The sequence below is a fragment of the Acaromyces ingoldii genome (genome assembly GCF_003144295.1).
Source record: "Acaromyces ingoldii strain MCA 4198 unplaced genomic scaffold FA10scaffold_1, whole genome shotgun sequence".
NCBI classification, from domain to species: domain Eukaryota; kingdom Fungi; phylum Basidiomycota; class Exobasidiomycetes; order Exobasidiales; family Cryptobasidiaceae; genus Acaromyces; species Acaromyces ingoldii.
In genome coordinates this window covers 1,519,130-1,540,457 of record NW_020290247.1, presented here as the reverse complement: position 1 = coordinate 1,540,457, position 21,328 = coordinate 1,519,130, and the positions used below count along the sequence as shown (strand labels likewise).

The following is a 21,328-nucleotide window of genomic DNA, read 5'->3' as shown; positions in this document are numbered from 1 at the left end:
TCCTTCAAGCTCTAGCGAACACAAATTGAGGAGACGCTCATCCACTTCAGGCGAGGGAATGTGGCGAGAGCAGCCGTTCGAAGAACAAAATTCAAGGGCGTTGTCATCAAGTGAGGTATCAAGATCATCGCCAAGTGTTTTTGAGCTGCTAGAATCGTCGACGAGGCAATCAAAGGTTCCTTCACTGAAGGATATATGGGACAAGAGCAAAGAAGCGGCCGCGGAAAGGGGATGTCCTCCTGAAAACATCCTCTTCCTCAGAACCATAAAAGATATGCAAACGATGCGGACGGATATCGGAATCTTTCATCAAAGCATTGAAGAAGGATGCTTGACCACAAAAGAATCTATCAAGTCTCTGTTTTACCTCTTGGGCAGCTTCGCCGATGATTTCAAGATTCTTTGGGCTCAAGAAGGCGTGTTCGTCGGATATCTTATCATTCGCCGCGTCGATACGCCCCGCACAATCATTACTGTCCTCGAGAAAGAACCTGACTTCGACGAAAACCAACAAAAGACGATCATAGAGGTCGATTCATGGGACTTGAGGCTGAAACATCTCTTCGAGGCGAAAGAAAAGGAGCTGGGAATACGTATTGACGGTAAAAAAGGCAAAGGTGGGCAAGAAGCTAAAGGCAGACAAAAGCACAAAGGCAGGCCGAAACCCGATAGCGAGCAAGTTCCCAAACACAGGGAAGTGATCCTCCGAACAACGCAATTCGCTTTCGAAGACGGTCTTCAGGATGCAAGCAATTATTACTTGGATTTCCCAAAGTATTACGCAACTCAAATCCAGCAATCACCGAATTATCTCTACTTCCACCTCTGGAAAAGCACGGACAGCGAGTTTAAAAAGAGGGCAAAAATGGAGATATTCATAGATCTAGCCAAAGAAGTAGAGAAAGAAAAAGCTGGCACAGGTACTGGAGCCTCGAGTTTGGCAACCTTACCGAACCGTCCACAGAGAAGGTGAACGCCGTCTTGCATTGGACATCCGATGTCAGTCTTCGCTTCATGTAAACACCTTGAGTGCCGCTCCAATATCTGGTCACACGGCCGCTAGGGTTTTCTTCTCTTCTCTTAATACTTCCATTCTACTTACTTAATTGATGTGGCTTCTTGTGATCAGTCTGTACCTCGTGGGAACCTTTTTTCTTTCTATGAAGTGAGCAAAGTCCTTCGATGTGCGAAGTGAGCAAATAGTTCGATGTGCAAAAGCGGAGCGAAACGTAGACGCTGCATGAGACGGTACGCCCATGAGAATATGCGGAGGAAACTTGCGAATATGCTCCAAAATGCAAATCGAAATGCCTGTAGGCCGTGAAAAGAGAAAGTTGGACCTTCGAAGCATCGAAGTGTCAAACACCACACAACCCCTGCATATAACATCGATGTTTCTCGCTCTCAGTCCAACATCTCACTAATTACAAGAGAATATGTTGTGGGGGATAACCATTGCCTTTGGAGACGATCGGTGTGTGCGAAAAAGCTTGCGGTCAGGTATGATCCACATTAAATGGGCTTTCACTGCCCCCAGTAAAAAAATTCCGTCACCTTCGCAAAACATTTCAAGTAGTCTAAGTAAAGATGGCTACACACCCCTGGGAATGGCCCGAGGTACACAAATCAAGACTGGGTAGACTCGTGCCATGCCGGTATTGCTGTCTATGACCATCTACGCTGCGCTTTTTGGACGTCAAAGGAAGATAATGCGACTGGAGGCGATGAACGAACGCCTGCATAACACGGGCTAATAGAGAACACTCATTCGCAAGGCACGGAGAGGGAAAAGAAATGCACAGCAGGTCTCGCTTTGCGATATTTGGCTGAAACTTGGGCTGACGTGAAAGGACCGATGTCCGAGGGCTGAAGTGCTATCCTTACTAGCTGTAGGAAATGATGTGCTTTCGGCGTGCTTACGGGCGAAATTTTAGGAGTCCGCAACGCCTCGCGCCCTCAACCCATGGCAGAACTCAGCACAATGGACAAACGCAGCGGATCACATCTTATCATGTTTATTTTTACCGGCTGTGCGATCTACAGTACAGTACACTAATACAGTACGGTACACAATAGAAATCCGCAACAAGTCACCACATCATTCAAATGAAAAACAAACAAACAGAAAACAAAAAGAAAACCAAAGAAACAGGGCGAGCAGCCTTCCGGCTGGAGGCTGCTATGATGAAGAGAGAGCTGGTAAGACACAGACAAGACAAAAAATTATGGGGGCGAATGTAGAACAATTGTCTACCGTCGGTCGTCATGTTTTCGCTCGCGAGACACGATGATTTCTCCCCCGAACTCAGCCCCGGGGCTGTACAACTCGTAACTCGTGGTATTCGAACGGACCATCCGGATTTGACGAAGAGCAATGCGTCGCACAGTGTTGTAGTTGATGTTTTTTTTGTTCTGATCAGTAGAGGTCTTTCGCTCACCCTACGCAGCCGGAATTGTCGTTCCGATCTCGGTCTTCTCCGGTCAAAGGCGAAGTTCATACTCTGCTCGCTGAACCGACCACAGCGTTAGGCACTGGGTGGAAATTTTACTTAAGGAGAACTGTTTCCATCTATTCCCTTCTACGTTCCCAAGCCTCACCATCGAAGTCAAAGCGTCCTTCTCCTCGTCCTCGTCCTCCCAGAATATGCGGTTCTGTCCCCTTTCAGCATGGTTGACGCTGGTCGTCGCCACGCTTTTGATGGCGCAACCAGCTCTCACACACCCCACTGCTCGTGATCTATCGCAGAGGTGAGTGTTTACTTTTCGTCCTACTGTACAATATGATCAAGGCACAAACTTTCTCTTTTGGAGGGATGAGCAAGATACTAAGTCGCTCGGCTTCAGCTCAACGTGGTATGACGTCGGAATCGCACCTCAAGCTGATGGTGCCGACGTCCAGCCACTTAAGGCCCGAACGGTACCAAAGGCGGTCGAGATTGCCCATTCGTGAGCCTCACTTATCTCGCACCTCAACTTCTTTCTGACTCTTGCATGCTCCTCCTTTCTTCCCTTTTAACTTCTACCTTCACCATTTGCAGTGTTTTATTCGACTCGACTGTCCCTAGCCAACAGAACAACTTTAAGCGAATGTACCCTTCATCTTTCTCAGCCGAGGAAGGAGACGACTCCAGGGCAACTTCATCGGCGGGAGCATCGTCCAGGGGAGATGCATCAGCCATATTTCTAGCGGATTTAATGGCTTTAATCATATCAACCAGGCACAGACAGGAAGAAGCTATCGAGTGCTCGCTCCCCAGTATCACCGGCACGATGCAACTTATGAACGCTGGGGAGTACCTCCAACTAAATTTTGAGAGGAGAGAAGGGAAGGTAATTGAAGGCCTCTATCGCCTATATATCATTCTTTGGGGCCCATTCGCCCAATTTTTCAAATTCGAATTTCTAGAGACTCCAACCGATTTCCAACTTCGAGTTACATGCGATCAGAAACCTACCACTATCGATATCTCCGTCTTGCAACTTAGCGGAGAAAAACGAGTGAAGGCCCAGCTGGACCTCGTCGAAGTCGGGAAAGCAGATGCACTCGAAGCAGCTATTAAACAGATCGAAGCAGGCCACGAACTCACCGTTCCAGTATCCTACCAATTTCTCTCTGACATGTCTAGAAAGCCAAACCTTTGCAAGCAGCTCAAGAAGGTTAGCGTAACCATACTGATGACGCCGGGCTCCCTCTATCTAAGGATATTAAAGGTCAATGCGAAGGAAGGTGGAAAAAAGGCCGCCTCGGTCCAACTTATGAAGGTTGGGAAATTTGAAGCAGGACATCAGATCAAACCACTTTCTCACAGCGAGCTCGAAGAAAGGCTCAAAATTAAACTTCAGTGAGCAAAGCGGTTTCAGTATATTCACAGGCTGCTGTCTCACAGAGTGTGAGATCTTGGTTCAACAGAGAAATCCGAAAAAACAGAGAAAACCGTACAACCGACTCCCGCGATCAAAATCTGAGAAAGCGTTCATCCCCAGGCGAAGGAATGTCGGGGGACGCTGTCATCTAGAGAGGCATCGGGATCGTCGCCAAGTGCTTTTGAGCTTCTAGAACTGTCGAGAAGTCGTCAATCTTGAGACTGGACCGGCGACCTTGCCGAGCCGGATCAGAAGAGCTTAACGCCGTCTTGCATTCGACATCTGATGCCAGTTTTCCTCTCATAAAGATGCCCAGAGTGCAACCTTTAGAATCTGGCCAGACCACATGGCGACTATAGTCTTTTTTCTTCTGTGACTACTTCCCTTTCACCTTCTTGACGTGGCCTCTCGCGGGCAATCTGTGTGCCCGACATCTAGACTCAAGATTCATCTTTTCGTATAACTCGCTAAATGTCTCCAAAGTGGTATCTGCCATTCTTCGTGCAGCACAAGTCCTCGACTGACTAGCCAGAAGCGCGCACGAAAGAGGCAAAAGATGTAAGTGCACCCTCACATGATCGTGAAAACTCCTGAAAGCAAAGGGAAAAGAAAAGGGCTTCGACGTGCACATCCGGGCTCGAGAATAGATGGATGCGTCATGTCCATTCTGTGGACTTGGCGACGCCTTCGGGCTGAAGACAACTCAAAAGGTCTACAGGACTTGGATCGAACACTTTGATCATCCCATACGTCGATGCTTTAGTTGTGGGCTGATAAACATTACCACGATTCTCATGATTATTACTGGGCATGTCTACTTGCTGCCCCTCTCCAAGAAACACAGTCCTGGCAAATTGATCGTACTGCTCTGCTTGTGGGACTGGCAGAACTGACGGCAAGGGTATCGACCTTGCCGGTATCAGCACGGCTCAACGCAGACGACACGGAGCGAAGCACAAACCAGCCGAAAGTGCTCGCTGTGAGGGAGGTTGATCCAAAAGGTCCCAAAATAAAGGCGCGCGCTCAGCTTTCTCCTCCCAGGCCAGGCCAGGCAATAATATAGACCAGGTCTAATATAATCCGACTCCCGACCGGGTGAGTCTTATTTCATGCAGTCATGCGGCAAGACAATTCCTGCAAGTAGGAGGGACGATGCCGACCACAACAGGCTTGTCCGCTGACTTGACCTCTGATCTCTATGGTCTTTCAAGTCGTCCAGCAAAGGCCAGACGTTATGACTCGCGACCCTGACGCTCCTGCGACGAAAGTGCGGCAGATCTCGCTGCCTCTGAGCTCTGCCGCAGGCCGCCTCGTCAATCGCACCAGACCGGGCCCAGAGGCACAGGACGACATCGAGGTAATGCGCAATGCGTTGGAGGGCGGCCTGAGCTCGCTCCCTGTCGATGTCGGAAACACGAGCCCATACCCGCTCTACATTCCCAGATCTAAAAACGGTGAGCTCTACAAGGTGCAGCAGGCTGTTCACAAAGCCGTCGTCGATATCGTAGCGCGATGGTGGGACGAGGGAGAAGACTTTCCCAAAAGGATGCCCTTGGCGTCGGACGAGGAGGATGTACTTCGATGGCTTCATCCGAAGAGGGCCTATGAGCCAGGCTGCTATAGACCTGACATCTTGCTCGAGGAAGGAACCGAAACGTGGAAGGTGTGCGAGATCAATGCGCGCTTCCCATACAACGGTGAGCAACAAGCCACGCACAATAGAACTGTGTCTCGCACCGATTGATCTCGGCACGAACAGGCTTCCTCGGTCCTTTGAAGATGCTGCAAGGGTCCATCAATACGTGCCCTGAGGCTTTGGACCAGCTCGGGCTCAAAGCAACCAACGAAGCCGATCAGATTCGCGAACCGGTCGCCTCGCTCTTTGACCCGAGCAAGCCCCTCCATATCCTCTATGAGAAAGAAGCGTGGGTCGGCTTTGACATCCACATTGTTGCCGAGCTCTTTGCCGAGAAAAGTGGCCAGAAGCCCCACTTCGTAAAACCGTCGTCGATGCGTCTGAGCGATCGGGGCAAGCTCTACTCGACTGAAACGGGCGAGGATGTTGAAGTGGAGCAAGTCGCGCTCGAAGCGCCTCAAGCGTTGCTCAAGGCAATGGGAGAGGATGTCCTGAAGCAAGTGGCCTTGCGCTGTCGAAATGATCTCCGTACAGTCCTGCTGGTGCACGACAAGCGTTTCCTAGCGATCCTCCGTCAAGAAGCGCCCCGCCTCCTCGAGCGAGGCGTCCTGCACCAGGCAGAGTACAGCGCAATCATGGACAACATTATTGATTCACGCCTGCCTCGGTCAAAGGGATTTTTGGAGGTGCTCGAGGAGTGCAAGCGCAATGAGAAGGCAAAGGACGGCTATGTGCTCAAGGCGACTCGCACCGGATGGGGCAAAGGCCACATCTTTGGCTATGAGTTGGATCAGGAGGCGTGGATGGCCGAGCTCGAGAAGCTAGCAAGGCCTCTCGCAGATGACCAGGTCGACGAGTATGTGCTACAACGATACGTGCGGCAGCAACAGTATCCCATTTGGCGTCACATGGAGCAGAGGCAGCAGGAGTACTATCTCGTTGTCAGTATCCTCTCCTTGCAGGGCAAGTACGTAGGCGTGGGACCAACGAGGATTGGAGAACGCACGCATGTGAAGCTCGGACCGGGTCAACCGGGCATCGCTTTGAGCACCCTCACGGATGTGTGATTCGCTTGAATAGACGGTATAGCATCAGTCGATATTGATGGACATGAGAGCGCACACACCCTTCTCGAGCACTGTAATCGTATTTGAAAATCGTCATCAAAGAATCTACATGACAACAAAGGCCACCGCCGCCGCCAAAGCGCCCAGCAGACCGGAATTCGCAACGACTTTCGACACGCCATCAGGTGTGGATGACGTAGCCGAGGCTGGCGAGGACGAGACAGAGCTCGTTCCGGCTCCAGTCGCCGTTGACGCGGTGTCGCTCGAGGAGGAAGAATCATCCTCGTCTCCATCGTCACCACTGCCGTACTCGGAGATGGTGCCGACACCATTATTCTCGATGACGCTGCCGTTGAATCCCTTTGCATCGTAGCACTTGCCATCAATGTAGAAGCCCGTCTTGCAGCACTGTCCAGACACTTCCACGCCCTTTTCGTCGTCGGCACCCTGGCACTCGCCAGGGGTCGTCGTCACAGTCGGGCTGTTTGCAGTGATGGAGGCAACGACAGAGGAAAAGTAGGCAGACTCCGACGAGCGCGACGACTCGATCGATGCCGAATTGGCCGCGTAGAACGAAGAGCGCGAGACGCGATACGAGCTGATTGACGCGCTCAAGGCCGAGGTGTCGACTGTTTTGAGATGAAACACATTAGGGGGGCAGGCAGAAAGATACACAAGCCAGCATGAGGGACACTCACCAGTCTGGCGAGGCTCGAGGCCTCGGGGCATCGGCGTCGCAGCTGGTCCATCGATGACAGCGCCGGAAGCTGCACAGGCGAGAGCAAGAGTTGCAAAGAGAGAGAGCATCTTCATGGCAAGGTTAGAAATATCGGATGCAAAGGCATTGAGATTGGGAGCTTCTTTTATACGGGTCGGAGCACCCACACTTCCCAAAGCCAAGGGAAGGGGGCATTGCAGTGAGCGCTATGATGACCACGGGGGGCCTGCAGGAACCTGGACGGGTAAATAGCGCAAGGCGACTTTCTACGCTGGCCGGAGCTCTTGCTAAACCATTTCTGTATTGCATGCAAGTCCGTTCTGTAATGGGGCGTGCTGCGCTTCTCCACGGGTGCCACGACGAATGGCACAGCAGTGAAGACCGAAGGGGCAGGAAAGCTAGCATGCGAAGTAGGCCGACGGCCAACCGGCTCATCGAAATGCCAAGGACGTACTAGACTTTACAGGCACACAATCGAGCGAAATATCGAACCAAGTCCGATTCAGGTCTGAGGCACGTCAGCTGTCAGTTTTGAATCAAGGAATAGTTGAACAAGCGGTTCCTGAAAATCCCACGCACACTCCCTCGTCCCGACCTTGCAGTTTGAGGGCGTTGAAATCGGAACCACACCTGTGACTCGTCGTCATCGTGAGAAGCAATTTCTATAGGACGCTATCCAGTCTCTGCCGTAACTTCATGCAAAAAGTGATAGTCTCGGGACAGGCACAGAAGCGCTGGACCCTCGGGAGTTTGATTCAGGCGTCATTTTCGGTCTAACTGTAGACCAAGGAGGAAGCCTCCATTTCTGCGCCGACCATGAATGATAGAGCTTCCTTTTCCACAGGCCAGCAGTACAACAAGCCTACAGGCGAATCCAGCGGCCCATCCACTTGCGATTGAGCTCCTTTGCCTCGTCGACGAGACCCAGTTCAAGGAGGAGCTGTATGCTACCTCGGACGCTCGAGTGCAGCGATGAGCTGACCCACGCGTGCGTCGGCGCCGTGTGCTCACCAATGAAGATGGTCCTGTGCTCAGTCTCGTGGTAGGCCGGGATGTAGAGCTTGTGCTGCTCCACATCCGGTCGGCACCACGACGTGGCCGTGTGTTCGTCCTGGAGCCAGCACAGGCGCTCGTAATGACCCGTGTACATCTCTCGAGCCTGCTCCCCGTGGAGCTCTACAATCGCATCGAGGACGGTCTGGACGTGTTCCTCGTCGGAAAAGCTCACGAAGCGATCGCTCCAGTCGCCTCCGCGATAGTGCATGATCAGTCCAGGTCGACCCGTCTCATTGAGGTTGTAGACAGGGTAATAGAGCGCTCCGACTGCGTTGCTCGATGGTTGGGAGTAGCCGCCAAAGATGGGTCGCTCGCCATGCTCCCAGAAGCGCTCTTTAAAGAGTAGCGCAACCTTGCAGGCCGACTTGAAGCGAAGACCGGCCTCGCTGATGGCGCGCGAAAGGACCGATGAAAAATCGGGCAGATCCATGAACCGGGTCATGGTGAAGGGCACAGCCATGATTGTGTAGTCGAAGTCCTCCGATTCGTATGTCCGATTGTCTGTGCTGGGGTACCACGACAGCCTGGTCTTGTTGTTGATGTCCTCCAGCTTGCGAACCTGGCGATTGAGCGTGAGCCTATCCTTGACATGCGGCACAAACGCCTCTCCGATCCGGCTGAAACCTCGATCAACCGCCTTCCATTTCGTTTCTCCAAAAGCAGAGGGACCACCGGCCAAGCCGAGATTGGAGTTGTGATGCAGCTCGTCCCAGAACACATCGTAGTCCGAGGCCGTCCAGATGGCGTCGGTGACGTTCTCGCTGGCCTTGAGCACGTGGCGCATAAAGGCCTGCTCGGACCAATCGTCGAGGTTCTGGTCCATGGCGAGCTTGTGGGCCCGCCAGACGTCACGCTGCAGGCTCTTGAGGACCTCCTTTTTGAGCAAGATGTCATTCATCTGCGACTTGGTCTCGTTGTACTCTTTAGTTGTCATAGGTGGTGGTGAAGCCAACGAAGGGTTTCTCGCAATGTCGTCGCGGGTCGGGATGCGGCCATCCGCATGACGTCCCGTGCCCCGAGCCAGGAGCTCATTGGGGTGGTGCTGGATCCAGTCGATGAAGTCAATCTTCAGAGACTCATCGCCTGCATTCATTTCGTTGAGCGTCTCGGCCAATTGGAAAGTCATGCGGTGGTCCGTGTACGTCAGTGTCTCGCCGTCGTCGTACGTGACGTTGTAGGGCAGTCGCATGGGGCCCATCTCTGCCCACTCTTGCGTTCCTCCAACGAAGCTGGGTGGAAGACGTGTCTGTTAGTGAGTCGGCGTGGTGGGGCCTTGCGTGGACATTCTTTCTCGTCCAAGCTCACATGGTCCTAAAACGTCCGCCAACACGGCCACTGGCCTCGAGGATGCGCCAATTGTGCACACCAACGCTGTCGAGCATCAGTCCGGTTGCCAGGCCCGAGACACCCGCGCCAACGATGGCAATGGACACATTTTTGCTTTTAGCCACCACGGCACCCTCGTTGGCCGTGCGTTGTCGTATCTTCGCCACGCCATCGAACCAGGCGCCGAGCGAGTCAAAATCCTTGAGTAGCGGGTGGTCGAGCTGGTCGTGAGCACGTTTGCGCAAGGGCTGCCTTTGTATCAAGAGCGACTCGCTATAGCCAAGCAGCTGGCTGCTCTGATCGTCGAAGATTTTGATGCAGCCACCGGGCTGCGCATCCTCCGCGACAGCCCAAGCCAGCCGGTCTGGGCTTCCTGAAAAGCGAGCCAGCTGCGTGTCCGTGTCGGCATGGTTCCCACCATGGCACGGTCCATAAGTGGCACGCTGCGTACCGTCCCTCGAGCCGCGGTCCCATTCGAGATGAATGTTGGCAAGCGAGCCCCGCTCAAGGACGTCCGAGACAGACACCCTGACTACTTTGGCGCTGCTCATGTCACGGCCGCGCACGGACCGCAACGCGAAAGAGATGGCGGCCAGTCCCAAGGATGTCCGCGAGAAGAGAAGCATTGTGTGCGATCCGGAGAGAGGGAATGAGTAGCAGCATCTTCGCCTTTTGTTCTCGCCTCGCTTAAGTAGGCTCCAGTGTCGGTGTGAGTTCGGCCACGTCTGGCGAGTAGGGACAAAAAGGCGGTGTTGAACCGCTCCGGTTGAATTCAAGCAACTTTGCTCCCTTGTCGGGGAGAGGATGAAGCAGGGAGCAACGCAACCTGCACAGACACTACTGCAGAATCTTAATTTAGGCTAGGCTTCTAGCACGGTTTTCATCCATTGTTGTGTACCCGCTCGGACACATTTATGTACTGTACACCAACAGAAGATCATGTATGATATGGTTCGAGCGGTCTTTTGATCTGATGCATGCAGATATGAGGTTTGAATCAACGCTTCTCTAGTCTCTCGAGGGCTTCCTTCTTCTGCTGCTCGTCGTCTTCTCGATCGACGGTTCGCTGGGGCATGAGCACAAAGGCCACCGCAAAGGCAAAGGCAGCGAGAGAAGCAAGGACAAGAAAGACGTTTCGAAAGCCGTGCTGGTAGGCTCGGCGGAATGCTTCGTTTTGCTCCGTGCTAAGTGACTGGCTCGTCGGATCTTCAATCTTGGCCCGGATAAGAGAGTCGTCCAGTGTACCTTTAAGAGTTGACCGGACGGTATTGAGGATGATGGTGCCGGATAGGGCGAGACCAACACTGCCTCCGAGATTGCGAACGAAACTAGATGGAAGAGCGCAGTCAGCTCCCAGGCCACGCTTTTCCAGAAAGGGCGCGCCACTCACTTTCTCGTGCTCGTAACCACGGCCATTGTCTTGCGGTCTACAGCGCTCTGAATAGCAACCAGCGCAGGTTGGAGAGTGAAACCGACGCCGACACCGGTCAAGATGGCGTAGCCGACCTGCTTGCCCACATTCGAGCTCTCGTTCAAGGTGGAAAAGAGCCCTAACCCAATGGCCCACATGGCCCAGCCAAAGAGGATGCATTCGCGAAAACGCCCGGTCCACTTGATCACCAGGCCCGAGAGGGTGCTCATAAACGTCTGCGCCACCGTCAGGGGCAAGAGCAGTGCGCCCGCCTTGATGTTCCCGTAGCCGTAGGCAAGCTGATAGAGTTGGGGAATGTAATACGTCTGTGAGAGAAAGAGCCAGCCATTGATCGTCATGGTGATACAAGCGCCCCACACCATCTTGTTCTTGAAGATGTGCAGCGGGACAAGGGGCACTTTTGCGCCCTTCCATTCCCAAGCAATGAAGGCAGCGAGAGTGGCAATGCCCACGAGCAAGGGCGCAAGGACGTGAGAAGAGGCCCAGCTGTAGTCTGCACCGGCCCAAGTTAGGCCGAGGATGATGGCGGTGGTGGCGCCTAATGTGAGAATCGCGCCGATGTAGTCGATGGCTTTGACCTTGGCCTTCCACGACCCCTCGACGGGCCGCAGTGGCATAAAGAGAATGACGGAGATGGCGCAGAGGAACGACAGGGGCAGATTGAGCCGGAAGATGTTCCTCCACGATCCATGTCCCGAAGAAGCCAATGCACCACCCACGAGGGGACCAATGCCATTTGCGATGGCCACGACTGCCCCAAGAATGCCCTGGTACTTGCCTCGTTCCCGAAGCGGGACAACGTCGCCCACGATGATCTGGGCTATGGACATGAGCCCGCCGCCGCCAATGCCGCAAATGGCACGAAAGACGATTAGTGAGATGGCGTTTGGGGCAAGCGAGGAAGCCAGAGAGCCGACAAAGAAGACGAAGAGGCCTGAGAGGAGACAGACTTTTCGACCAAGAATGTCGGAGAGGCGGCCGTAGAGCAGTTGAAAGCTCGTCGAGGTGAGAAAGTAGGCAGACGAGATCCAGCTTGCGTTGGCACCGGCTTGCAGATCGGCCGAGATGGTGACTAGTGCGACGGCCAGCGTCGTTTGATCCATGAGCGCGACAAAGTCGACGGTGGAACAGGAAAGAAACACAGTGACGATCGTGCGGACGGGTACGTAATGCGTCTGCTCGTTGAAGCCATGGTCGCCGCGCTGTTTCCCTTCTTGACTTTCGACCTGACCTTGCTCTTTGGACATCTCGCTCTCTTTTTGCCGTTCGTTCTTCTCCGAAGATGATGAAGAGGACGAAGAAGGCAACATGCTGGCTCACCACTTGTTGGTGGTGGTTCTGAACAGAGCTGTCTCGCACGAAATGTGATCCGCGGAATTGGTGACCATTTGGGCTCAAGGGGTACGCAATCTGATCCGATATGATTGTTAGCGTAGCTCCTTGGCCCTCGTCTCCGCTGCAATTTACTGCAGGTAGCAGTCGCTTCCTCACTTGCTTGCTCGTAAAACAGAAGGGAAAGGCACCGAGAGGGTCGTCGAAAAAGGCACCGAGGGAGCTAATTTACAGTGAGAACATCTTCTAGATTGAATGCTAAGTTTATTCGAGATGATCCCCGCGCGCCAAGCCAGAATTAGAATTTGACGGGAACCCTGTCAAAAAAGAACTCGCCGACGGTCTCTCTCCTCTCGATGCCTCCCTAAGACAACCTTCTCCTTTTTGTATTGCACAAAATGGCATCATCAATACCTCGGTCTATCACCTGTACCACTTGCGACAAAGTGACGCTAAGCATTATTGCATTAGACCTTCACAGTTATTGCCACTCTACCCCTTCGTCACCCGGTTCAAAGGGGTATGGGGCCATGCTACACCGTGGATAAAAGGCGCCGAGGATGTGGAAAGACACGAGGGGACATTTAGAAGACTTGAGTGGTCTCCATCACGCTTCACTTCCAGTACACAGGAGGGTACGGCCATCATGACGACCTACATAGACGAAAAGCAGAGCTCGCGGCGCCAGGACATCCAGAACAATGTCTTCAAGGGCCCCCGATCTCTGCACGACTACTACGACCCTGATTTGTGCCCCCCACTGCCCCTCGTGGAGCTGCCAAAAGAGCTGAACCCGTATCTCGAATCCCATGGCGTTCGTATCTATGCCAAGATGATGTCGGTGTTGCCAGCGACAAATGTCAAGTCGCTACCCGCGCTCAACATGCTTCTCGAGGGCGGCCTCGATGTCAAGAAGGTAAACGCAGGGGGGCAATCAACACCGCCGTTGGACCCTGCAGACAGAAAGGGACTTAGACCTCACACCATTGTCGAGTACTCCTCTGGGTCGACAGCCATCAGCCTCGGCATCCTCGCCAGGATAATGGGCGTGGAGTCAGCTCAGACCTACATCTCAAACAAGGTAGGCCAACATGAACACTCGCGTCCGAATCACGTACAAAGTGGAGGAAGCTGACCACTCCGAATTCTAGACGTCAGCTGCCAAATTGGCACTGCTCCGCTTCTTTGGTCTGGAGCTGACGCTGTTCGGCGGGCCCTCGCAGCCGGAACCTGAAGATGAACGTGGAGGTATTCGTGCGGCGAATCGTTTGGGCGAAAAGGAAGGCTTCTACAACCCCGATCAGTATTCCAACACAGCTAACTACCGAGCGCACCAGCGTTGGACAGGGCCTCAACTTCTCAAGCAGCTCCCCGAAGTCAGTCTGGTTGCAGCGGGCATGGGTACCGCGGGCACCATGACGGGTATCGGCCTCAGCATCAAGGCACAGAAGCCCGACGTATACCGGCTCGGCGTATGCACCGCCACCGGTGACCGTGTCCCAGGACCGAGGACGGAGCCGCTGCTGGCCCCCGTCACTTTCCCCTGGAGGGAGGCCGTGGATGAGATTGAGCATGTGACGAGCGCCGACGCATATCGTCACTCGCTGACCTTGTGCCGTCACGGTCTTCTTGCTGGACCTTCCTCGGGCCTCACGCTGATGGGCGTTTTCCAGCACCTCGAAAAGCGCATTGCCAACAGTAGCCTCGACCAGATCCGAGACCCTGCGACAGGCAACGTGAACGGTATCTTCATCTGTTGCGACCTGCCGTACCAGTACGTGAGCGAGTACTTTGACAAGCTCGGTGAGGCACACTTCAAGCCGATCCATAACGATGTCCTCATCGGCAGCGACAAGCACCGCTACGATGAGGCGTGGGAGCTGAACCGTAACGAGGCTCAGGACTTGTGCAAAAAAGTGGGCTCAGAAGTCAAAGTGGTGGACCTTCGAGGCCCACAAAAGGCCTGCCAGGTCTTTGAAGATCGCGCAGTGCAGGCGCTCGACCTTGACTGCCTGAAGGATGGAGAGTCGCGATGCCCCTTTTCAGACGCCCATGTACTCCACCAACAATGGTCGTCGATCGAAGCCACGCTCGACGACGACGAGAGCAAATCCTGGCGGCCATCTTCGAGCGACGGAGAGGTGCTCGTCCTGTGCGCAAACGGGAACACTGCACGCGTGGCAACATCCTGCATGAGGGCCAGGGGCATTCAGGCCTTCTCTCTCTTTGGTGGTCTGGATCGCGACGCTTGAACGTGGGCCAACCTTATCTGGAGTCAACCTACTCCCCCATCCTGTCGCATGATTTTCATTACGCGTTGATACAAAAATGACTTTACATACAGTACACTTTCTCTTCATTTCCCTCGCTCAAGAGATTGAGGAGAAGTATGATCTAGAGGCGCGGGAAGCGGAGCGATAGTAGTAGCAGTAGCGTGTCCGTGTCGTTTCTTGGCATCTTTCTCACTGCGCATCTCGTTCTGCCACCTCTTCTTTCCCCCCATCATCTCGTGCATCATGGCCATTCCCACTTTCTACCGCGTCGTCTTCTTTCTCTTCGATGTCGCCATGCCCCTCTTTGGCGTGGTGGCTAACACGACGATGCCTGAATTCATCGTGTCGGCCTATACGCCCAAGATTGCCAAGCCGATTGCGACAGAGACCATCGTTCTTCTGGACGGCATGGCAGGTTTCTTTGCCTGCCTAATCTTTCTCAATCTCTACTTTCTCTCGACAAAGGCCAATGACGTCACTGTCTGGCGCGGCCTGCAGGGCGGCACGCTCCTTACCGACGTCTTCATGCTCTTTGCCTTTGGGCGGGCGCTCAGCACCGAAGGAAGAACGACCTTGGAGAGCTGGCGGGGCGAGGACTATGGCAATGTTGTGGGATATACAGTCATCCTGCTCGTAAGGCTTGCCTTTGTCCTTGGGCTCGGTCTCAAGGAAGAACAGCGACCTCAATCGGAGAAAAAGAAGGCCTAAGACTGTTTTTGACTTTCTGCCTTCTCGTAAACATCCAAGTTCAGCATTATTTGTGGTTTGAAGAAATGTTGAAGGGAGGCTTCAAGCCTACCCATGGTCCTCAGCTTACATCTGTCACGCTGCCTAAGAAAACGCTGCCTTTCCCCTCGGAAAGGTGACCCGATCGGATACGTGTAGGGCCCATATCGAGAAAACGACCGTTGCAGACGCAGTACGATGACACGAGGCTAAAGTCAGCGGTCTGAGTCGGGTCGATGTGGTGACGGATGATGGGGTATCTCCGCTGTTTGACGAAGCGCTGTAGTACCTGTGACGCCATCTTTTCGTTGGCTTTGACCATTTGACGAAGTTTATCGAGCCACTCGTGCTGATCGACGGCAAAGCCAAATGTGTGCCCCTGGTTGCGACCGCTCCGAATCGCCTTGAGCACGTAAGCATCTTTCGCGCTCGGTATTCTTTCGCATTCATCGAGCACCCGAGCTGCTTCGGACGAAGACGGCAGGTGGCTCTCGATGATGACGTCTTGAAGAAGCTTTGCCTGACGAGGGCTGAGAATACCCCTGTCCACCTGCGACTCGAGCTGCTCAAGGAGGACAGCGAGAAAGCGCTTGTCATGAACGAGGAAGACCGTCCTCACATCATTGCTCCTGCACCGTACCGCCAAGGCCTGAAGTACCACCTGCGGCAAATAGCGGAGCTCGGCTTGCTCCACTTCGAGGCTCACTTGTAACACTTCTGAACGCAAGCCGTGCTCGTCGATTGCGTAGAGACGGTCCTCGTTGTCGATAATCAGGCTCGCGGGAACCACGTAGCGCACATCCACCTCCATTTCCTCGAGCAAATCCTTGACCTTGTGAATGTCGGCGCCCGGCCACGTCTCGCGCTGAAAGACGATGTGAATCGGCTTCTTCAGGTCGAAGAGGCTCAGGATCGCTGACTCCATCTGCGTCCGCTCCTGGCATGTGAGAATGGAAAGAAAAGGAGATGGAAGAACTGATGGGAATCATGGCGCAGACTCACTACATCCATTCGACTTCCAGGTCGCAGGTTTGCCTTTGCTGCGAGCGACGTAGGATCGGAGAGGGCAGAGGTGCAAGAGAGGGCGCTTATTAAGAAGCCATTGAAGGGGAAGCGACCGTTTATCTCTGAACTATGGCCTCTCGTTAAACACCTGTGCCGGCGGTGCTGCGTCGTCTGCAAGCTCAATTTACTCACCGCAGATCTGTACATCCTCGCTCTTGTCTTCAAACAGGACATCGGGGCGATAACACCCAAGCCTATCCGAATACGGCTCAGCACATCGCACGTACCACCGCAGCAGCTCGTCCTCATGCGGCTCCAGAGGCATCTTGGCAGGGAAGCTGGACCCTTCTTCGTACCAACGGTTTACAACATCGACAGACGCAGCGTGAAGCGCCTCCTGGACTTGCTCAAGTCGTTCTAGCACGGAACGGGGAAAGTAGATGGGCCATGGCGACATCATGGCGGACACGCCGAATGGCAATCCCACCGGTGCTAGCCTATCAATTTTGTCGCGCATCGCCAAGATGTCATGCTGCCGGTCTTCGATCAGCCGCTCTCGGCAGCTGACGACTTTGCCATGCTCTTCGCTTAATGCGGGCGAGATCTGCTGGATGGACATTCTTGTGGTGTAAACCCTCAAGGAAAGCAAGAGACTTATCTCAAGTCACCCATTGCCTGAGTCATGCACGCGAGAAGTTGTTGTCATGCACTCGTCTTCAAGGTAGCTCCCAATTGAGAGAAGCACAAACGTCTTATTTCTGTCATTTCCGATTACAAAGCCGTCACAAGCACGCGTCACTGCTGGCGCGCTGCTTCCTCTGCGCCGTCCCCAGAGTCGCGCGCTGAGAGGCGAAGGAAACAAAATCCTGTTTGATAGTCTGCGTTACTCGAGATCAAATGAGACAAACTCTCATTTACTTGCCACGATTTTGGCATTGTCTTTAGAGTCGCGAGAAGAAACTCTTGCTCAGGATATGGTGATTCGATCTGCAAATGCCTTCTACAGCACGGAGCAAGGAAGAAACGTCGAAAGGAGGAATATTTACGCACCGTGGTCCTGTCTTTGAAGTGGTCGTCACTCGCCACCGAGCATGCCTCGTATCCGGACAAGACCCAGTGCTCGAGCGACTACAACCGTGCTATTCAGCTTCACAGTGGGTATGCCAACTACGGCACCAGTCCCAAAGACGTCGGCTTATCCAAAACTTGCACTATTGAGCGCTCTGGTAACACACCAATCGTCAAAGTCGCAGCACTGCAATGCTACTAAACGTACCTAAACGTACCTCAAGGTCACAGAGGGCCCCAGGTTTTGCTTTGCCGTTCCCATGCCAACAAAGCAAAACCTGGGGCCCTCTGAGGTACTTCCTTGCGGATATTCATAGCACATGTGTCGTTCTCGCAGAAAGCCGGTGGGTCGACAACCTTATCAAGGTAGCACCTTGCACTGATATCGACGATGCATCGCCAGAAACACAATCCTTTGCTCAGCACGGTAAAGCGCCATCCATATCGGGAAAGGTCGAGCGAGACAGCCACGGCGGTTACACCCTCCTCAATTTGCACAGGAGCACGACCCTCCACCTCAGTCCTTTTCCGGGACTGTGCTGTGGCAAAAACGAAGAGAAGTCCAGCAGAATTAGGACAGCTTCGCATCATTTATCAGGCGATGCTAGTGTAAAACTTATCGTTATCTGCTTGTTCTCATCCTTTCTCACAAACACCCGCAAATGCATCTTCGAGGTCTCTAGCGCGAGTGCTTTAATTACCACACCTTTAGCCTTCACGGAGCATCCGTCCACTATCGTCCGCCCCACGTACGGCTCACGCTCGGGCCGCTTTTCTTCCGTAAATGAGGCACCAACGGTCACTGTGTTGTCATGCAACCGGCAGAAGCTAGCACCTCAGTAAGACGCTTGCTCCTCATTCGAACGACCTTGGGAAACAGGAAACTGATTTCAGACCTTGGCCCTCAGTCTATTAGCGATCGACAGCATACAAAATTCGGGTGTTCTGCGAGAGAAGACGTTAGCTGCTTGCTTCTCCTGCTCGAACCCTCTTTACCCCCTTACTCCCGCCGAGGATCCCAGCTCTTGCATGGTTCATAGTTTTCGAGCGAGGCGTGTGTCTCTACTTGTTTCTCATAGCTTAAAGGAGGGAACATTGTCAACATCTGCCAACAGACCGGAGTAACGCCATCGAGGTGATACGGCGTCAAGGATCGCACACATCATGTTTGTACAATGGCGCTGAGTAGCGCTGCGTGTGGGGCAAGGTCCAAGCAGCGTAAGCGCTCGTCTGGAGAAGCTGCGAAGACGCAAGGTGGCCAATTCGCCTATGGACGGTAATGCCGAGGTCACAGCTTGACGGCCTGTCGGACGAAGCTCGGGTTATCCGAAATTACGGCCGCAAAAAGGCATTCAGGGTCCGTGCGACGTCAAAAAGCAGGAGGTTGAGCCCGACCGGCTTTTTCCTAGGGTTTTCCTTTTTTTTTTGGTTGACTTTTTGGGTTTTCAACGACGCGGCGGCGGGCCTGCAGGACAGATCAGCGAAATTAGAGGAAATTTCACCGTTATCGGCGAAAGGGAGGATGGACAACCGGGTTTCAACATAAGTAGGGGCGAAGGGAGAAGCCGGGCTGCTTCTCCTGCCCTTTTTGCCAACTACGTCGACGACTCGGAAGGCTGGCGACGGCGACATGTCTTGCGAGACACACTACCAGGTCATCGCGGGAGCGCATGGGGATCTCTCGCTCAAGGGCGGCGTTCACCTCTACGATGCCTCGTCCGCGTCAAGGGTCCAGCAGGTGACTTGCAACCTCTTTGGCATCATCGAATAGTGAGTGGACCTTGCCCTCGTATTTGATATTGACTTGACGATCGAGGGCTGACAAGCGCGTGCGCTCATCGATGGCCAGCTCATGCATGCGACCGCCTTCGGCCAGCAACTTCCAGGACCCCGAAAAGCCGCAAATGCATCGCAAGCGCCTTCGCTTCCTCGCAGAGACCTTCACCCCTCAACAAGACGATCTCCTAATGCAGCAAGAGGCAACATTCGACTTTGACTTCGCCCTCCCCCAGCACATTGAGCTCGATGAGGACGCCCGTCGGCAGCTCGGCATAAAACGCTCGCGATTCGGTTCCCTGTATGCGCTCCCACCTTCCTTCGATGTCTCTCCGAATCCCTCGGTAGGCAGCAGCCTCAGTGGGGTTCTCAAGGATCTCTTTCTGCCCTGGAAGGGCGACAAGGTGGCCGCTGTCCGGTACCATCTCGAGATAAGGGTGCAACGTGACCGGGGAGGAGCCCATCGGTTCGCCCCCTCTTCGCTTCAGCAAAAGGGCAAGAAGTTCATCGTGCCCGTCCACATCCCCTCATGTCGATCAGAGCAGCTCCTGGAGGCCCTCGATCAGGAACCTGTAATGCCACGGGAGACACTGCCCGGCTACACGCGCAAGGAACGATTCGGCTGGTCCGTCGATGCAGAAGATCCGACGGGTATGCGGCGCTTCTACAAGAACGGCAACCTGTGCTTGTCCATGGGGCAAGCCATTCATGTGGGCGATTCCGTCCCCTTCACGATCAAGTTCGGCCACCCTTTATCACCAAGCACGCGCATCAGCGTCGACGCTGTGCTCCTCCGTTCCGTCTCCGCGCGTTCTGACTACGGAACGACGATCATTGAGACCGGGAAGGTGGCTGCCACGAATCCGGTCCTTTTCACAACGTATTCCGACAAGCACGACGTGAATCCTTCCTCGCAGCCAGAGCCTATCTCTAGGCTCGATGGCTGCTTCCAAATGAACGTCGCTACCGACGGCGCCCATGGCGAGGGCAAAGGTGACACTTTCGCCCCATCGTTTACATTTGCCGCTCTTCAAGTCAAGGTGAATTCTCAGTTCTCTGCTCTGACTCGTCCTTTCTCTTCGCTGACACAGCTTTACATACAGTACCGCCTCCGCTTTCGACTGCGTCTCCAGAATGCGACGCAGACGTTCGAAGCGCCCCTTCTCACACCAGAGATTCTTCTCTTAGACAAACGAACCTCGGCGACGTCGCCAGGAGTTATCACTAGACAGGTCTCTCATGCTCAGCTCGATGCTTCCTCTCCTTCGAGGCCATCAACGGCAACGGGGCCGATGCTTAATTCTGCAGATATGCCGCCGCCCTACGTCGACCACCTCGCCTCGTCGTCGGTCTCTGTACACTGATGTACTCTTTTCTCCTCTCTTGTATTAGTAAGGCCTCTCTCTTTCTCTCCCCTTAATGTGCTCTCGTAGAGTCCGCTAGACGGAATGAATACAGTCTCGCTCTGTTCTCACACCCGTCCTCCCAGTGTGCTACACAAAGTATGCTGCGACCCTTGTTATGCTAGTGGTACAGTGCAGTGTTGTTTCTCTACTCCCTCGCCCTCTTTCTCTTTTCGTCGCGGTTGGCCCGCTTGGCGCTCTTCATCTGCAGCCGATCCGCGTTCTCGATTGCCCGCTGCACCTTGGCTCTGTTCTCTGCTTTTGATGTCCCACCGCGCTTCTTGCTCTTGGACTTGCTCCCAGCCGGTGCGGTCTGGGGTGGCTGCGTAGCTGGTCGCGGTGCGCCTGGTAAAAAGCAGGCACCCATCGCACAAAACGTTAGCAAGGAGGGGGAACAGGAAAGAGGAGCTCGCAATCTCGACTCACTCCGGGGTGCAGCGTCGGCGTCACTGATGACGATCGGACTCGGCTCTGGCTGCCGCCTCTCCGCCCGTTTCAGTCCTCCTTTTTGCCTCGCCATAATCGAGTGCTCACTCTCCACTTCTCAGATGTGCGCCCAGAGAGCTCGACCTTGGGCTCACTTTTTTTTTTTTCTCTCACTCAACTGTGCGCGTCAGCACGTGCAGGAACTCTGGAATTTTTTTGG

At 53.9% G+C, this 21,328-nt stretch overlaps 11 protein-coding genes across 11 annotated transcripts; 4 read left to right on the top strand and 7 right to left on the bottom strand.

The window, feature by feature from the left end:
• Nucleotides 1-4,128: 4,128 nt before the first annotated feature.
• On the bottom strand, nucleotides 4,129-4,596 carry FA10DRAFT_16229 (hypothetical protein). The gene has a single exon (XM_025518158.1). It carries the CDS (start codon nucleotides 4,493-4,495, stop codon nucleotides 4,241-4,243), a length of 255 nt encoding a protein of 84 aa, XP_025380409.1. The 5' UTR covers nucleotides 4,496-4,596; the 3' UTR covers nucleotides 4,129-4,240.
• A 502-nt stretch (nucleotides 4,597-5,098) lies between these two features.
• Nucleotides 5,099-6,567, top strand: FA10DRAFT_257550 (hypothetical protein; the record flags this gene model as incomplete). Its single annotated transcript, XM_025519863.1, has 2 exons — nucleotides 5,099-5,561; nucleotides 5,624-6,567. The coding sequence occupies 2 exons, from the start codon at nucleotides 5,099-5,101 to the stop codon at nucleotides 6,565-6,567; spliced, it is 1,407 nt and encodes a 468-aa protein (XP_025380408.1).
• A 69-nt stretch (nucleotides 6,568-6,636) lies between these two features.
• On the bottom strand, nucleotides 6,637-7,475 carry FA10DRAFT_263892 (hypothetical protein). The gene is made up of 2 exons (XM_025520419.1): nucleotides 7,266-7,475; nucleotides 6,637-7,196 (listed from the first exon to the last, which is right to left on the bottom strand). The coding sequence occupies exons 1-2, from the start codon at nucleotides 7,378-7,380 to the stop codon at nucleotides 6,673-6,675; spliced, it is 639 nt and encodes a 212-aa protein (XP_025380407.1). The 5' UTR covers nucleotides 7,381-7,475; the 3' UTR covers nucleotides 6,637-6,672.
• Nucleotides 7,476-8,147: 672 nt separating this feature from the next.
• Nucleotides 8,148-10,218, bottom strand: FA10DRAFT_226896 (L-amino acid oxidase LaoA; the record flags this gene model as incomplete). The annotated part of the gene is made up of 2 exons (XM_025518703.1): nucleotides 8,148-9,570; nucleotides 9,647-10,218. The coding sequence occupies 2 exons, from the start codon at nucleotides 10,216-10,218 to the stop codon at nucleotides 8,148-8,150; spliced, it is 1,995 nt and encodes a 664-aa protein (XP_025380406.1).
• A 297-nt stretch (nucleotides 10,219-10,515) lies between these two features.
• Nucleotides 10,516-12,633, bottom strand: FA10DRAFT_263889 (MFS drug transporter). The gene is made up of 2 exons (XM_025520418.1): nucleotides 11,058-12,633; nucleotides 10,516-10,995 (listed from the first exon to the last, which is right to left on the bottom strand). The coding sequence occupies exons 1-2, from the start codon at nucleotides 12,407-12,409 to the stop codon at nucleotides 10,665-10,667; spliced, it is 1,683 nt and encodes a 560-aa protein (XP_025380405.1). The 5' UTR covers nucleotides 12,410-12,633; the 3' UTR covers nucleotides 10,516-10,664.
• A 444-nt stretch (nucleotides 12,634-13,077) lies between these two features.
• On the top strand, nucleotides 13,078-14,815 carry FA10DRAFT_290320 (tryptophan synthase beta subunit-like PLP-dependent enzyme; the record flags this gene model as incomplete). The annotated part of the gene is made up of 3 exons (XM_025524343.1): nucleotides 13,078-13,347; nucleotides 13,399-13,512; nucleotides 13,583-14,815. 3 exons carry the CDS (start codon nucleotides 13,078-13,080, stop codon nucleotides 14,681-14,683), a joined length of 1,485 nt encoding a protein of 494 aa, XP_025380404.1. The 3' UTR covers nucleotides 14,684-14,815.
• FA10DRAFT_16032 (hypothetical protein) lies at nucleotides 14,788-15,462 on the top strand. Its single transcript, XM_025518150.1, has one exon. It carries the CDS (start codon nucleotides 14,948-14,950, stop codon nucleotides 15,410-15,412), a length of 465 nt encoding a protein of 154 aa, XP_025380403.1. The 5' UTR covers nucleotides 14,788-14,947; the 3' UTR covers nucleotides 15,413-15,462.
• FA10DRAFT_16047 (hypothetical protein) lies at nucleotides 15,463-17,140 on the bottom strand. The gene is made up of 3 exons (XM_025518151.1): nucleotides 16,628-17,140; nucleotides 16,433-16,557; nucleotides 15,463-16,355 (listed from the first exon to the last, which is right to left on the bottom strand). The coding sequence occupies exons 1-3, from the start codon at nucleotides 17,052-17,054 to the stop codon at nucleotides 15,513-15,515; spliced, it is 1,395 nt and encodes a 464-aa protein (XP_025380402.1). The 5' UTR covers nucleotides 17,055-17,140; the 3' UTR covers nucleotides 15,463-15,512.
• Nucleotides 17,141-17,326: 186 nt separating this feature from the next.
• On the bottom strand, nucleotides 17,327-18,173 carry FA10DRAFT_263887 (hypothetical protein). The gene is given in 3 exon segments (XM_025520417.1): nucleotides 17,327-17,586; nucleotides 17,604-17,607; nucleotides 17,652-18,173. 1 exon segment carries the CDS (start codon nucleotides 18,089-18,091, stop codon nucleotides 17,729-17,731), a length of 363 nt encoding a protein of 120 aa, XP_025380401.1. The 5' UTR covers nucleotides 18,092-18,173; the 3' UTR covers nucleotides 17,327-17,586; nucleotides 17,604-17,607; nucleotides 17,652-17,728.
• Nucleotides 18,174-18,993: 820 nt separating this feature from the next.
• On the top strand, nucleotides 18,994-20,858 carry FA10DRAFT_15945 (hypothetical protein). The gene is made up of 3 exons (XM_025518145.1): nucleotides 18,994-19,273; nucleotides 19,353-20,319; nucleotides 20,383-20,858. Exons 1-3 carry the CDS (start codon nucleotides 19,134-19,136, stop codon nucleotides 20,641-20,643), a joined length of 1,368 nt encoding a protein of 455 aa, XP_025380400.1. The 5' UTR covers nucleotides 18,994-19,133; the 3' UTR covers nucleotides 20,644-20,858.
• FA10DRAFT_263886 (hypothetical protein) lies at nucleotides 20,652-21,223 on the bottom strand. Its single transcript, XM_025520416.1, has 2 exons — nucleotides 21,109-21,223; nucleotides 20,652-21,027 (listed from the first exon to the last, which is right to left on the bottom strand). Exons 1-2 carry the CDS (start codon nucleotides 21,200-21,202, stop codon nucleotides 20,831-20,833), a joined length of 291 nt encoding a protein of 96 aa, XP_025380399.1. The 5' UTR covers nucleotides 21,203-21,223; the 3' UTR covers nucleotides 20,652-20,830.
• Nucleotides 21,224-21,328: the final 105 nt, after the last annotated feature.

What these genes read in the sequence shown, in the direction of transcription:
- FA10DRAFT_16032 (XM_025518150.1), top strand. Translation starts at nt 14,948, where the DNA reads ATGGCCATTCCCACTTTCTACCGCGTCGTCTTCTTTCTCTTCGATGTC.
- FA10DRAFT_15945 (XM_025518145.1), top strand. Translation starts at nt 19,134, where the DNA reads ATGTCTTGCGAGACACACTACCAGGTCATCGCGGGAGCGCATGGGGAT. An exon ending in CTCTTTGGCATCATCGAATA is followed by an intron (nt 19,274 to 19,352) that starts GTGAGTGGACCT and finishes ATCGATGGCCAG; the next exon opens with CTCATGCATGCGACCGCCTT. An exon ending in TTGCCGCTCTTCAAGTCAAG is followed by an intron (nt 20,320 to 20,382) that starts GTGAATTCTCAG and finishes CTTTACATACAG; the next exon opens with TACCGCCTCCGCTTTCGACT.
- FA10DRAFT_263887 (XM_025520417.1), bottom strand. Translation starts at nt 18,091, where the DNA reads ATGCGAAGCTGTCCTAATTCTGCTGGACTTCTCTTCGTTTTTGCCACA.
- FA10DRAFT_263889 (XM_025520418.1), bottom strand. Translation starts at nt 12,409, where the DNA reads ATGTTGCCTTCTTCGTCCTCTTCATCATCTTCGGAGAAGAACGAACGG. An exon ending in GTGGTTACGAGCACGAGAAA is followed by an intron (nt 10,996 to 11,057) that starts GTGAGTGGCGCG and finishes TCTTCCATCTAG; the next exon opens with TTTCGTTCGCAATCTCGGAG.
- FA10DRAFT_263886 (XM_025520416.1), bottom strand. Translation starts at nt 21,202, where the DNA reads ATGGCGAGGCAAAAAGGAGGACTGAAACGGGCGGAGAGGCGGCAGCCA. An exon ending in CGCCGACGCTGCACCCCGGA is followed by an intron (nt 21,028 to 21,108) that starts GTGAGTCGAGAT and finishes GCTTTTTACCAG; the next exon opens with GCGCACCGCGACCAGCTACG.
- FA10DRAFT_16229 (XM_025518158.1), bottom strand. Translation starts at nt 4,495, where the DNA reads ATGTGCACGTCGAAGCCCTTTTCTTTTCCCTTTGCTTTCAGGAGTTTT.
- FA10DRAFT_263892 (XM_025520419.1), bottom strand. Translation starts at nt 7,380, where the DNA reads ATGAAGATGCTCTCTCTCTTTGCAACTCTTGCTCTCGCCTGTGCAGCT. An exon ending in CCTCGAGCCTCGCCAGACTG is followed by an intron (nt 7,197 to 7,265) that starts GTGAGTGTCCCT and finishes ATCTCAAAACAG; the next exon opens with TCGACACCTCGGCCTTGAGC.
- FA10DRAFT_16047 (XM_025518151.1), bottom strand. Translation starts at nt 17,054, where the DNA reads ATGTCCATCCAGCAGATCTCGCCCGCATTAAGCGAAGAGCATGGCAAA. An exon ending in CGAGGATGTACAGATCTGCG is followed by an intron (nt 16,558 to 16,627) that starts GTGAGTAAATTG and finishes GCCATAGTTCAG; the next exon opens with AGATAAACGGTCGCTTCCCC. An exon ending in CTGGAAGTCGAATGGATGTA is followed by an intron (nt 16,356 to 16,432) that starts GTGAGTCTGCGC and finishes GAGCGGACGCAG; the next exon opens with ATGGAGTCAGCGATCCTGAG.